This window comes from Siniperca chuatsi, linkage group LG11 (genome assembly GCF_020085105.1).
Source record: "Siniperca chuatsi isolate FFG_IHB_CAS linkage group LG11, ASM2008510v1, whole genome shotgun sequence".
Classification (NCBI taxonomy): Eukaryota; Metazoa; Chordata; class Actinopteri; order Centrarchiformes; family Sinipercidae; genus Siniperca; species Siniperca chuatsi.
In genome coordinates this window covers 2,301,972-2,316,954 of record NC_058052.1, presented here as the reverse complement: position 1 = coordinate 2,316,954, position 14,983 = coordinate 2,301,972, and the positions used below count along the sequence as shown (strand labels likewise).

General features: G+C 40.3%; 1 protein-coding gene across 1 annotated transcript; it reads right to left on the bottom strand.

Annotated features, from left to right (window-relative positions):
- Positions 1-1,336: 1,336 nt before the first annotated feature.
- exo1 (exonuclease 1) lies at positions 1,337-14,618 on the bottom strand. The gene is made up of 14 exons (XM_044215026.1): positions 14,462-14,618; positions 12,018-12,214; positions 11,763-11,882; positions 10,964-11,087; positions 10,137-10,274; positions 9,525-9,737; positions 8,070-8,257; positions 7,799-7,901; positions 7,496-7,709; positions 6,099-6,285; positions 4,481-5,033; positions 4,205-4,303; positions 3,069-3,265; positions 1,337-1,593 (listed from the first exon to the last, which is right to left on the bottom strand). Exons 2-14 carry the CDS (start codon positions 12,176-12,178, stop codon positions 1,503-1,505), a joined length of 2,388 nt encoding a protein of 795 aa, XP_044070961.1. The 5' UTR covers positions 12,179-12,214; positions 14,462-14,618; the 3' UTR covers positions 1,337-1,502.
- Positions 14,619-14,983: the final 365 nt, after the last annotated feature.

Sequence of the window (14,983 nt, the reverse complement as noted above, 5' to 3'; positions counted from 1 at the left end):
CGTGCAACATATTCCACTGTCTCTTAGAGACAATTTTAACCATAGTAACCTACACAATTGGGAGCAGCTTAGAGCTTAACAAATCTACAGTACAGTGTTTCCCACAGAATGACAGTAACTATTTCTAGTTAGGGGCCAGGCTGCCGAATTGCCAATGTTATTAGGGGTCCCTCTTGAAATAACTAATGTTGTTCTTCCTAGGATTTCTGCCTTTCCATGCATGAAAACAAACAAAATGTATCTATCTCCTCCCACATTTTTTTACTCATTCGACACCAAACTTGCCACACTGCATCTTCAGACTGTCCTCCACAAACAATCAAGCCAGATTTATTTAAAATATCAGAAATTGAGCCCACACTTCATCAAAAATGTTTTACTGTAAACAGTACGGTAAACAGCTGATAAAGTCAGAGAGGCCAGACTGAGGTGGTTTGGACGTGTTCAGAGGAGAGACTGTGAATATATTGGTAGAAGGATGCTGAGGTTGGAGCTGCCAGGCAGGAGGTCTAGAGGAAGACCAAAGAGGAGATTTCTGGATGTAGTGAGGGAGGACATGAAGTTAATTGGTGTGAGTGAAGAGGATGCAGAGGACAGGGTTAGATGGAGGCACATGATTCGCTGTGGCGACCCCTGAAAGGGAACAGCCGAAAGGAAAAGAAGAAGAAGAGTACGGTAAACAGCTACTGCAAATGCTCGATAAAATAAATCTCTGAAATTTCAGTCAGAAATCAAACTTTGGCGTACACGGAGGACTCAGCGTTAACATGTGCAAACTGAGATCGATCTGATAGATAGGATTTAAACCAGCTTAGTGCTCCTGTAATGCCAATTACATGTTCCAGTCTGTAATAGGATGTGATGGTCAATGGTGTCGAACGCAGCACTAAGATCTAACAAGACAAGTACAGAGACAAGTCCATTGTGTGATGCAATTAAAAAGGTCATTTGTAATTTTCACCAGTGCTGTCTCTGTGCTATGATGCACTCTAAATCCTGACTGAAAATCCTCAAATAAGCTATTGTTATTTAGAAAGTCACCCAACTGATGGGCGACTGCTTTCTCAAGGATCTTAGAAAGAAATGGGAAGCTTCTTAACACTGTTTTGAAGACACAGGAGGCCAGCAGTCTTATCACCACATTCCTCAGCTTATATGCAGGTAGGGCATTTTCAGTAAACACTCAAGTATGCATTGTGCATTTTTACAGCCACTTTACCAGGTGAAACATTCTTTGACTGCTGTGTTGAAGCAACAGACAAGAGCAAGAAGATGTGATGCAACCTCACTCCATACAACTTGTGTATAGTTAGGAAACTCAACACCACACACAGGATTCACGGATCAGAAGACAGTAGCTTTATTTAAAATTCTATATTAAGAAATACAGGTTGATGAGAAATCATCATCATACATGGTATGTTTAAAAGCTTCACTCCCACACAGAGCACTCAGCAGTGTGTGAAACATTCAAAGCATCCATCAGAGGCTGGTGATTAAGTTCATGTCCGCTGAGGCGAGCTGGCCAGCAAGTTGTCTTTGACTGGAGACATGGGCTCTCCTTTCTTACACGGAGTCATCTTCTGGGTATCTCTGGAAAACAAGAGGGGTGGTTTTAGAGCTGTTCGATTAGAAACTAGGTCACAGATTAAAGATACTGGCATCACAGCCATGGTGTAACAATGCCAGTTTGTTTACATAACTTGGCCTAAAAACTGTTCCTCTTTCCTACTTTGACAATGTTTTTTTAACAATGGAAACAATCTGGTTTCTGCTGCAGCTGGGCTCGAAGATATTCCACTGTGATGGATAGGTAGAACAAGGTGCAAAATAAATGTGGCTATCATCTTATAAACTGACCCATGAAATGAAATTCCTCGATATTGGATTTTTCCAAGAGAATATATTGAACTCAGTATGTGTGTGACGAGCAAAAAGCCCACGTTGCTCAGATCAGAACACAAAGGTGACATATTGAAGGAGAACAGAAATTAAATTGAGATTTATTGTTTATACTTGGTACTAAAATGGTTAATACGCTGTAAATAATGGTTTTATAAGTGTTTATAAATAATGTACCAGTATTTCATAAATCAGTTATAAAGTTTATGGCTTAAGCCATTAATTAGAACAACTTTCGAGTTGCCAGGATGTGAAAAATCTTGGACGGTGAGTCACTAACAGTCAAGTCATTAATAAAGGGTAACAAGGGTCTCACCTTTTAATAAGCCAAAGCAGCTGCAGTTACAAATGTTAACAAGTCATTGATCACACACACACACACAAGTTTCTTACTTTCTAATAGGTCAACAGAAAAAGTCAGGAAGTCATTTTTAATTAGAAATGTTAAGTTTTTAATAAATGGATTTTAGTCCAGATGCTCTGCAGCTCTTTTCCAGAAGGTCAGAGGTCAAACAGTCCATTGGAACAGTCATGCTGCCAGGGGAAGTTTTCTCAACCTGGCAACCCAAAATGTGTTCTCATTAATAGGGGGACTACTCAGTACTATTGAAATCAGCTGTTCTAGTCGATGTTTGGGCCACACTGACATGTTAACAGAAAACTTACTCAGATTAAATTGAACTTGGTTGCATCTTAAAAACAAACAAAGCTTTGTCACAGCAGTGATTTCATGACTACTGATATCAGTCACAACAAAGCTGTTATTCAGTAATGTAGTAACTTGTGTAGTTAGTAAAGTTAGTCAAATCCAATCATGTCTTGATAAGAACCTTTCCTGGTGGCTTTTACATATACAGTATAAAGGCCACCAAGAATGGTCTTATCGAGACATTATTTTCAGGTCATTAATGTGTGCAGGCAGCTGGCCAGGAAGAGAGAGGCATTAATGTGGATGTAGGATGAGGCATCCAGCTCGTTTGGATTCCTCAACCACTGATTAATACGTCTATGTTATGCAAGCAGATTAATCTGTTTTGAATTTTAGTTAGAAATGTCCACTTCCATAATGTTCCATGTTTACTAGGCAACTTTGTGAAAATCTGGTTTTAAAGGAATCATGTAAAGAATGTGATTATTATTATATAACTTGAGTATTCCTCTTTTACGTTTTGAAGCTGAAGTTCTTCCAGAGACTGCTGATGGTGGCCTGGACACCAGGGTTGTTCTCGTTATTGGGGGAGGAGGTTTTCTTCCCAGAACCCACACACTTTTTCCTCAGACCACTGGCCCGGGCTGGGCCCAACGTTCGCATTATTGCTGCTTGACCTTGGCTGCTGGACTTCGGCTTCGACAGACCTGAAACCTGGAGGAGGACCATGTATAGGAGACAAGATTAAAACAGAGGAAAAAGCGCACAGTATTTTACTGCTATGAAAAATGTCTTGAACTTCATTATTTCTAAATGGTGAATTGAATAGAAAAATCCAAGAGTGAGATGAGAAAATGAATACCAATCTCATGTCTGTGCGTTAAGCACAGAGCTGGAGTTGGGACGTGGTTAGCCTAGCTTAGCATACACACTGGAAGCAGAGGGAAATAGCTAGCCTGGCACTGTCCAAAGTTCAAAAATACACATACCAACACCTCTAAAGCTCACTGATTACAACTTTATTTAGCCACTTCCTGTAGTGTAAATAAGAACTAAATCGTAAATTCAGCTGCATTAAAATACTACTTGTGATGACAGACAGTAAGAGGACTGAATAGAGGTTTAACTACCTGAGACTGTCTCACTTCCTTGCTCTCATTTATTTCTTTATTATGCAATCAGAACAGTGGGATCTGCATTTCTATTTGTAACATCCGACATCATAGCACTACTTTCTGTGCAAAGGAAAGATATGTGCTTACTTCTTCCAGTCTCAGTTTAGAGTCACGTGGCTAAAGAGATTACAACACTGCCACAAATCTTTGCATGTGAACTATTAATTAACAATCTATACTGTTTTTGAGAATCGATACAGTATCACAAAACATATTGCAAGTGTGACTCAAGTGTATCAATATTTTCTTACACCCCTACTTATTACCAGCACATTTCCCATGATGTCAAGGAACACTAAACCCCACGCCAATGAAATTTGTTAGGGGTTTGCAGCTCTTTAAGGCAGACTGACACAACCCTCCACTGTCTAATGGTTAAGATACTCTGGGAATACTTGGTGCCTTTAAAAGAAAAATTAAAACTAAGATTCAACCAAAAATCTGCAAAATGTTGGAAGTAACTCAGGCACAAACCCACCTTTGATCTCATGCTTTGAAGCATGCCAGGTTTCGTATCTGCTTCTGTTGACTGGGTGGGACTCTGTTCTGGCTTAGCATCTTTGCTTGAATTCATTTCCTGAGGAAGCACATGAAAGTCATATGTATGAACACAAAGCCATGCTACCAAAATAGCTTTCTGCACACCCACTCATGAGCCATGAAACTGATGATGATGATATATGTGTGAAGGCTGACCAAACCACAAGGGATGTATAGACATTTATAAAGGCAGTGGAGATTTGTATGAACGTACAGATGCAGCATCCTCCTGGTAGGAGGACGGGAAGCTGTAGGTGAGGATTTCTTCTTTGTGGCAGGAAGTGAGGTAAGGCTGGGACTGGGAGAAGTAGGCACTGTCCTGAGACGGAGGGGAGTCTGGGAGGTCATCCTTGTCATCTGGGTTTCCGTCAGTGGAGGAATGTCGTGGGGGTGATGTGTCTCCAGGGGGTCTGTGGGTATTTGTTAACGAGAAAAAACCCTCCTTCTTATACTGAAACTGCTGCAGGGCAGCCAGGCCTGAAGTGGAATTAGACGTTCTCGATTGTTTGGTCGAGGTCGAGTTGTCTGACCAGTGAAACAGCTTGAGGCCCTGACTGGCTGAAGTGGGAGATGTGGTGCTTGGTGATGGAGGCGGGCTGGGAGTGTCCACAGATGGAACGTCGGGACCATCGCTGTCATTGGTCTGCGTGCTGGGAGAGTTGTCCTCGGTGTGACTCACTACTCTGAGCTCCATAGTGCGAAGTGTATCTTGCTGAGCAGACTCCTTAGTGCTCATACTGGCTGCTGAACTGGAACTGCTGAAGAATCTACATGTGGGAACAGACACAACCACATCAGGATAATATACATTACAGTGTTAACCCCGCTGCATGCTAAGGCTGCATGATCATGGCAAAAAATGATAATCATAATTATTCTGGCAAAAAGTCTGCTCCCACTTATAGCCCTTGGTTTAAAAGGAATAGGTTAACATTTTGGGAAATATACTTATTTGCTTTGTTTCAAAGAGTGAAACGAAAAGATGGATATCAATCTCATGTCTGTGTTAAGAAAGGAGCTGGTTGTGATTAGCTTAGCATAAAGACTGGAAGCAGGGGGGGGGATTAGCCTGGCTCTGTCTAAAGTTCAAAATTATGCCTAACACCACATCTAAATCTGGCTAATTAACACTTTATATCTGGTATGTTTAATTCATACACATGTGCCCGTGTCCTTGAAGGGGCTCAGACAGATCACCAACTACAAACCAAAAGCCCCCCCCCTCCATTAACGACTTGTGCACCACAAAAACAGTTTCTTTCCTTCTACAGCCGGCCTCATCAACAAGGCCCGGGACCCCCACTGACACGGATTCTCATAACCAGACACATGTTGTTGAAAGTTAAAAGAGTTAGTGATATTTAAAAAAACCAGTAGCAAGGGCATTGGAAGAGTCATCAACATGAATATTAAAAATCACTACAAAGAACAATTTTATCATAATTTAAAACAAGAAAAAGTTTTAAATCACAGAATCTCCAAATGTCAGACAACAATTCACTTTTTGGAATTTCCCAATTCAACGTCGGACCAGTATATTTTCCTTCTCAAGTCCAACAAGTAATCACTGTGATGCATTATTTACCACTTTGTCTCCAACTGACTAAATAATTAAATAAATCAAATACATTTTGAGCTCATTTAAATAATCAAGTAAACATTTCAGAGACAGCATACTTCTGCGTTCTTTATGCATAGTATGTGTAAACTGCCTCACTGCTTGTGTTGCTTGCCCCAAAGTACTCCATGGTAAACCTATGTCACTAGAATAGTCAATAATGAGTCTAACAAGAAGATGATGACTAGATATGGTTGAATCCCTGTGATGTCACCTGCTGCACGTGGCCTGGCCATCCTCCTCAGCTTCCTGATTCCTCCTCTGCAGCAGGGTGGCAAAGCAGTTGCGTGGCCGGGGCTGACTGGTTAATGTTGGTTTGCCTGGCTGCTGGTCTGACCTGGATCTCTTCTGACTGGAGGGTGTGTACTGCTGCAGCACGTCCTGGTCTGATATAGCAGCGTCTATGGGAAGATAAAGACAAGTACAGTCCACATGTCATAACAGGCTATACACTGCTGCTTTTATTTTTTTATTATATTTTCGATTACTTCCATTTTGCTAAGTATATAAGCAAAATAGAATATCGTATCTAGTATTTTGCTGCGACAGTGATTCAGTTTCCTTAAAGATACCTGCAGATAATTATATTTCATCTACAAAAGAGGACAGTGTTGGAAAGAATTCCTGAGCTGGGTGAATCTGTAATGAGTAACATTTAATCACTAATCCTTTATCAGCACAAACTAAAGCTGCAGCTCAGTTTATATCAAGTCTTGTTCATTTCTGTGATCAAATCTTCCCAAATGTGGATGATGCCCCAAGCTGATGAACTTTTAGACAAAAGTTTTTCTTTTCGTGAATGTTTTGGAGGTTGAGCCAATGGGCTTAATGAGGTTATACCTTTCCCATGAGAACACACAGGCAGATTAAAGGCAGTGTATGAATCGAGACTGAAATTCCAGACAAAAACATTCGAAAAGAAATGCCACCCACTTATTACACATACTTTTTAGGCCAATGAAATTAAACTGAGAAATGAATGTGTATGTTAAGTCATAATGCAACTCTATTCTATTGTGAATCCACACCTCTTAGTATTTCTATTTTATTCATTTCTTTTTAACTTTTCCATTTTCTCTGCTTTTGTGTGTACCTGTTTTTGTTTTATTAATTCAATTTTATTTATATAGCGCCAATTCATAACAGAAGTTATCTCATTGCACTGTTTTATCCTTGCAAACTACATTTGAAAGTTTCTTTTTGCAAACTCCTATGGACATAACTATGGAAAGTAGAATTTCTATGTGTACACATTCTGTAAAATAAAAATGATAAATAATTTTATTCAGTTATTGACAAACATACCAAAAATGAACTGCAGTTCATGTTTGGTTTTAAAAAAATACCTCTTTTTTACATCAAGTCACCAGAAACCTATTCACATCCTGCTCAGATGAGCAACTGGGAAAAACTCTAAAACACTAGGAAATCTCTAAATCTATGGACAGTTGCCAGTAATTTGTTCCACAGCCTAACTTGCCATGATCATCAGCAGTTATCAACCAATCAGATTTTTGTGTTGGAGTGGATCTGTTTACTGAGAGGGTAAAATGGGTGTATCTGTATTAAAAAGACATGCAGAAATCTAAACACTGCATGTAAACAGCTGACCTTCTCGTGGTCTCTTCACCTGCAGTTTTCTGCAGGGCAGCCTCAAGCCGTCCAGGCTGATGACTCTCTCCTTCCCCCTGGTGGAGGGAGGCCTGTCTGGGGAGGCAGCAGACAAGGGCGGGGCAGCAGATGCTGGCCTGAAGACTTTGCTCCAGATACTGGGCCCAGTCTGGGCTGGTGAGTCATTCCAGCTGTGACTACGGGGCTTAGAAGGCTGAAAAGACATTTGCAAAGTTATTCTAAATTAAATGTGACACTTCATTTTGATCATCAGGACTCCTTTAACTGATTGTAATCTGGTACCCGTGGAAACGGTTTATCTGGGCTGAAGTCATCTATCCTCTCCATGGTGTTGATGTCAAGGTTTCCCAAGGCCATCTGCAAGCCTTTGTCATCTCCTAGATTACTGAATTCAATATCATCAAGGATAGAATACTGTGCAAGTAATGGAGAGGAACTTACAATTTGTCATTTCTAAAATCAAATATAACCAAGGGTGACACTAAATCATTTTTATTATTTACAAAGGTGACACTTTGTTAGGTTTGATTACATTACTTCATTAGGAGGATACAGTCCAGCGTAGCTGAGGGTGGCCGGGTCGATGTGCGCTGGGTACGGGTTGAGGGGTACAACCTTCCTCCTGACAGGATCAAACACCAGCTGGTAGAGGAAGGTGTTATTGGCTCTGGTGAATCCCTCGATGTACTGTTCAGGGACGACTAGGTTCATCTTCAGGTATTGGCCCATCTTTCTGATCACCTGACATTGGAAACGAGAGCTTACAATAAGCACTGCTAAAAGGTTTTACTAACACAATCATTTTTATGCTAGTGTTGGAATCAGTGCGATTACTGACTGACTGACTGACAGTCTGTGTGTATATATATATATATATATATATATATATATATATGTGTGTGTGTATTATTTATTTTATTTTTTTAATTGTGTAGAGAACTTTTTACCATTATTCAAAATTGTGTGATGTTAATTGCTCACCTACACTATATGTTACACTTTGTGCTTATTTTGTATTTTCTAAAATTAGAACCTTTATTGGAATAGTTATCCCTTAATATGTAATCATAGATGTCATTCAATAGTCTCTAATTAGTTGTATCATAATATTATAAAACATGTATTGAATTAGTGGTATAAATAGACAGGGTAAGCAAAGTGCTTAAACACTTTCTCATTTGTTGAGTCAAATTGTATTCCACTGTAGTTACTTTTTTATTGGACATATGTGATTCATTCAATGTTCTGTTCATAACTGGGTTTGGAAGTGAAATGTTTGTACTAAAACATTTGTATTCACACAAACTTGTGCAGGCTTGTTTCAACCATAACTGATAACTGAGCTATATCCATGACAACTGAGGAAAGTGGGATGAGGTTCAAAGCTCTGGGAAAAGTTGGGCAAGGACCTTGAGTTAAGATTATTTTCTGAAACTACTATTTCCAAGTAAAGTTGTGTATGAATTCAACTTTTCATTTCCCAGAGGAAGAATTTATTTGTTATTTCTTTATTCAAAAGTTACATAGTCTCGCTTTAAATCTGTTGGACCCTCTCGGAATGGTGATGCCATTTTTTCTATGAGCTGATTGGTGACATTCTGGAGGTTTTTTCTAGATTTTAGTCTGATGACTTAAACATACTTTTCAAAGAAGCAGGTTTGGTGTGCAGTAGAGCTGCAGTGAATAGTCGATAAATCGACTATCTTTGGGTTGTGGACAAAACAAGACATTTGAAGACGTCACCTTGGGCTTTGGGAAACAGTCATCGACATTTTTCACCATTTTCTGACATTTTATGGACCAAACAACTAATCGATAAATTGAGAAAACTATCGACATATTAACTGATAATGAAAATAGTCGTTAGTTGCAGCCCTAGTGTGCACCCTAAGTAGCCATGTTGATCCATCCTTCTTAAAAACGATGTACCTTTGGAATCCCAACTTCTAATAGTAGTTACCTTTCTCAATGTATAATCCAACTTCACTGTCACACCATCTGGTCTCACCTTGAGTATATCAGGGTCTTTGGCCAGCCGCAGCAGCTTGCAAGCCTTGCCCAGGCCGATGCCATGCAGGGAGGCCAGATAATCGCAGCCAGAGAGGATGCACATGTAGCGAAACTTCTCCTCTGTGAAAACGTTCCCCAGAGAGCGACAGCGGCCCAGGTTACTTTGGTCTATCTCTAGGCCGTTGCCCTCCTTGTCCATTTTGAGGATCACCTGCATGATTGTGACAGATGATTGATTTATGAGTTGGTGGCAATGTACGAGCAGTGGTTCATGAGGTAATATCTTAAAGGCTATGTTTGCTTTTGTCTAACGAATGGTTTGCTGCAAACACGACTAACACTGAAGCGTTTGATTACGTTTCTTTTAGCACTGACTAAGGGCTTGTTTGTCTGTTGTTTCTCTCACTGGTTAGCCAACTTCATTGTTGTTCTTACCATAGCACATAAAGTAAGCACAAGTACCCTTCTCTGCCCATGCAAAAAGTTGTGTGGTTTGAATGACGACAACAGCTAATAACATCACCCGTCTCTATACAACCATCAGGTTTCCTCTATGTATTTACATACGTATGAAGCTGGAAATGCAGCCCCTGGGTCTAGTACTTGATACCTTTTTGCAGCCGAATGCCAGCAGATCAGAGTCTTCTGTGATGACAGCCTGGGCCAAACCAGATTTAGTGAGATAAGCTAACTGAGCATCAGCTTCATATGGAGCCACAACACAGTCCACCCCTCTCGCCCTTGCAGTCTGGTTTAAAAATCACAAAAAACATTTCCCATATAAGCAAAGAATGAAATTAAGTAAGACAGGAAAAACAAAGTGAACGTATTTGTGGGGTTCAAATGGCCCAATTAAATATTTCTATAGCATATTTTAAATGTTGACATAGATGACATGCAACTTGGAAGAGAAACTGTGGAGGGTTTCTGCTGGGTTTTGTTGTGTGAACACATTCAAAGTAATCTGCTTATGTATTCGGAGACTTCAGGTCGGGCAGTTTAGCCTTACCTGATGTTTTAAATCATTACTGGACAGAAATTTTCATTCTGGTAACTATGCTATTTGATGGTGAAGGTCCCGTCTGCTTCTCTATGGAGCTAGATTCAAACTTGCTGGTTTCCCCTATTTCCTTGCTTTGCCCCCTCACTTTTCTTTAAATGTTCACATCATAAAGCAAATCTGAAGTTCTGTCATCAAACATTATACTAATTGCATGAAATGTGTAATTTTGATAAACAAAGTCTATTAATTTGTCATGTGCTTGTGATTCATGCTTTTTCTTATCAATAAATAATGACGCAGCTAAAGGGAAAAAAAGTGCAGTGATTCGACTCTGTCTTCTCGATAGATAGCTCAAATTATGACTATTAGGGGGCAGCCCAGAGATTAGGCACTCATAATTTATTTCAGCCTGGCAAGAGAGGGGAAATCATTACCTTGATAAGGTTGTGGGCCATGGCTGGGGTGATGTTAACACAGCGGGTAAAACAGTCTCTGGCCGCAGACACTTTACCTTCACGCAGTAGCTGTCTGCCTTTCTGAAGGTTGGCTTCCCTGCGCCTGAAAGATACATGAATGAAACTGAATTAATCATGGAACACTTCTAATGGCAGTTAGAATGAAATCTAAGTCAGATTTTGAAACAAAATGAGAGCTATAAACCCACAAAAAGACAACTGTCTTAGTAAGTGATTTTTTGTTGAAGGTGTTTAAGGTTCAGTTGGAGGTAGTGATCTCTGGCAGCAGTGTTAGCAGCAAAGACAAAAGTATGACAGTCACAGATACAGTTCTGCTTCCATGTTAAGGATAATATAGTCAGACAGACAGACAGACAGACAGACAGACAGACAGACAGAGGATAATTAGCTGCCAGCTCCAGCTATCTGGTCAGAGCCATGGATTTTACAGTATATGGTGCATGACTGTTAAATGAAAACATTTGTCAGGCTCTGTGATCAATGCCTGGGTGATCACTTGGACGTGCGTTTACACTTTCAGTCTCTGACTTGCTGATAGACGTGCAGGATGATGGCTTTTGGATGGAAAATGTCTTACGGACAAACTTATGCACAAATAACAAAACCTGCCAAAATAACCATATACATTCTATTTTAGTGTAGATTTCTCTTTAAAAAATGTATTCTAGGACTTGTAAAGGTCGTAGATGATAGGCTGTCCAGGATGTGTATGTGTCGTGCATCCATACACTCATACACAATCAAGGTAAATACTCACTCTTTGCGAGCCTTTTCCACCTCTCGTTTTGAAGGCAGATTGCGTCCATCAAACACCAGAATTGGTGCGACACTGAAACTCAACAGCATGTCCACAAATTTCATGCAGTACCACACATACCTAGGATTGGACAAATTAAAATGCCAATATCAGTTCTGGACATTCAATCCTGATCACAAGAAGATTACAAAGTAAATATTAACATGCTTTTGAACACATTTTCTTTCATTCAGCTAGAATGATAGAAATGCTTACTGATCAGTTGGTTCTCCTTTAGCGAGCTTCTCAGCACATGAAAATGCTCCTTTATGCAGCCAACAGTACGTGTCCACAGCCACAGTCTGGCCTTTGTATTTCTTCACATTCATGGGCTCTGCTGCATCTTTGATGAACTGCAGCAGTCCAGAGATTCCCATTTTCAGCTGCTGATTTGAGCCACACTGATTCTGAAACTGTAAAAGAATCAGGAAAATACTGCTAAAAACAGCCGCTCAACCTTCAATGAGGAAAGGTATATCCACCACCCAGAAACCTCATTGCTAATAACATTTAACCTTAAAAGGAGCTGTATGCAACATTCACTGCCACTAAATGTCACACTTGAGCAGCAGCATCTCAGACCCAAACAAATGAGCGCTACAGCTCAGTAATTTTACCTCGCTGATCATCGTAAAACACACAGACAGAAACCTGAAACAAAATAAAACTCACCAAAACTGTCTTTGTTAGTCTTTCCACTGATCCAACAATCACCAACTCCGGTTTGATCGAAATAAAACCTTAATTCACAGAGTTAGATGTGAAAAGGCAGCCGCGTAACGGCCTGCAATGGCTGCAACGTAATCCCTGGGGACAAAGGTGCCCATCGAAGTAACATTACATCCACTACAAGTGCTTGTTTTTGCCTCAGATTGTTATTCTAAGTGTCTGACAACATTATGGAAAGGATCTCAACAGAACAGGGCTCGAGACTAACGGCGTCCCGGCGTCCCAGGGACGATAGAAAATGTGTTTGGGACGAACAGAGATCTTCCCAAGCACAGCCGGACCGGCTACCAAAACAAAGAACAGAGACGCTCGGGTGACAACACACACAGAGGGATTGTGATGTCATTCTCTGCTCAGGAAGCCGTTACTACACTATATATTTACACAGCAGATAGCTGATTGCTGCTTTATTAATGTTCAAAATCTCATATACAGAACCTTTAAGACCATTCCTCAGAATACTGAGCTAACGTTAAGAACTGTAATTATATCTTAACCAACTGAATCTTTAATTAACTTAACTTTGACTACATGCAGCAAGTGGAAAATACTTTGACAGGCAAGGTTCCAGCATCTCACCTTTTCAAAGACTAGGGCCAAAGAACCACAAAAATCTGACAAAATATTTGGAAACCACACATCTTCACAAGCAAATAAGGCATTCTGGCATTATTCTATTCTAAGGCATGGTTGACATCATCCTACACTAATTTAAGAGGGGACATGGTCAAGTTACTGCTTTCAAATCAGAATACAGAAACCCTGTCACTTCAGATGAAATAGGCTCTCTCCCTTCACATTTGCATATGTCACAACACAAATCAGCTGCATACAGGAGCTCCACTTCCACACATGCTATGAATGTTGACATTTTACTGATAATGGGCTTATAATGTGACTGACAGGCCGGATCGTGGCAAGGAGCATTGAAGCATCCAAGACTGCAGATTTGCTGGGCTTTTGAATGCTTGCCGTCTAGGCCCTGGAGTGACTGAGCCTTTGCTGTCTGGCCCCTCAGTTGTGTAACTCTCTGCCAGGGAATCTCAGGTAGGCAAAAGCAATGTTCCCTTATGGCTGTCTCTTTTCTTCAATATTTCTTGGGGCAATTTATGCTTTCATTCGATTGACACAGCGGAGAGATGACAGGAAATAAGGGGGGGAGAGATTAAGAATGACATACAACTAAGGTCCCCGGCCGGATTCAAACCAGAGACGTTGTGGTGCATGGTCACCATAAACCCCTAGTATAGTAAACTCTCCATTTGCATATGTGAATATATTATATATCATGACAAACAGATTCCATGTCACAGGTTTTACAAATAACTACTTGATCCTTTGTTTCTGCTTAATGGCAGTGAATGCTTAGAACTAACATTACTGTACAAATGAAGATGGAATCCGGTCATACTTTGAACCGAATTAACGTTTTATACAACGTTAACGTTACTTGTCGTGAAACGGAAAAACCTCGTCAGTCTATTGCGTCTGTGCGCCGAATTTAGCACAAAACCTCAAAAAATGATAATGCTGTCGAGTTATGTTATAAGACCTGTGTATATCTGTTAATAAGCAAGTAAACATTAAATTGTAAGTTTTTAATACAGTAATCTCTAACGTTACGTACAGGAACGTCGCATATGACCTAAGGAGAAAGACCCCGTATCGAGTGTTACACAGGTGACATTCTACTGGGTGCAGTACACAGTTTCTTGATCTCACATATATAGCTAATAGTTGAAACAGAATTTGAAAGGCATATTTTATCTTACGAAGTAACTAAAGTTAACTTAGGACCGTTTCTTCACTCACATAACGTTAACTAACGGTGGCTGCGACCGTGTAGACTATCAAAGATAACATACACTGACCAAGACAACACACAAAAGCAATATAATGTCAAACTGAATGAATTCCGAATTAAAACTTACTTATTTTCTGTTACTTTTAGCCACACATACAGGCAGCCTGACAGGACAGAAGATGGAGCGAGTTTAGTTTTAGCGGCAAAAGAAGTGGTTCAGTATGAGCTTCTGCTATTGGCCAGATGCACCGAAAGGGAGGGATTAACGGAAAAGAGGGTGCGCTCCAAAACTTGACCGTTAGAGCAAGTTGACACGTTTACATTGTTTCTGTGCTAAAGACCTGTTTCTTGTTTACTTTGGTACAACTCAGTCTCAACAATAACTTATCCAGCATCTCCCCCCACCAGCTGCCGCTGTCTGATCATCAGCTGATGGAGATTTAACTACATACCCCTGATGCCTCATGTGCCAGCTAGTTTCCCCGCCCTCGCCTCTTGTGAAATGCGGCACGCTGGTGTATATTCCAAGTTCTGTTAGCCTGCACAGAAGGGCATGCCGATTTCGGGAGTTCGCCTAGCCAATGCAAAAACAATCTGGTATTTTAATGATTTCTCAGGCGATGATTAGTCTGAAATAATATATATATAT

Coding starts and splice junctions, on each gene's coding strand:
- exo1 (XM_044215026.1), bottom strand. CDS start 12,178: ATGGGAATCTCTGGACTGCTGCAGTTCATCAAAGATGCAGCAGAGCCC. Junction 7,710..7,798: donor CAGATAAACCGTTTCCACGG/GTACCAGATTAC, acceptor ATGTCTTTTCAG/CCTTCTAAGCCCCGTAGTCA. Junction 6,286..7,495: donor GGTGAAGAGACCACGAGAAG/GTCAGCTGTTTA, acceptor ATCTTCCCATAG/ACGCTGCTATATCAGACCAG.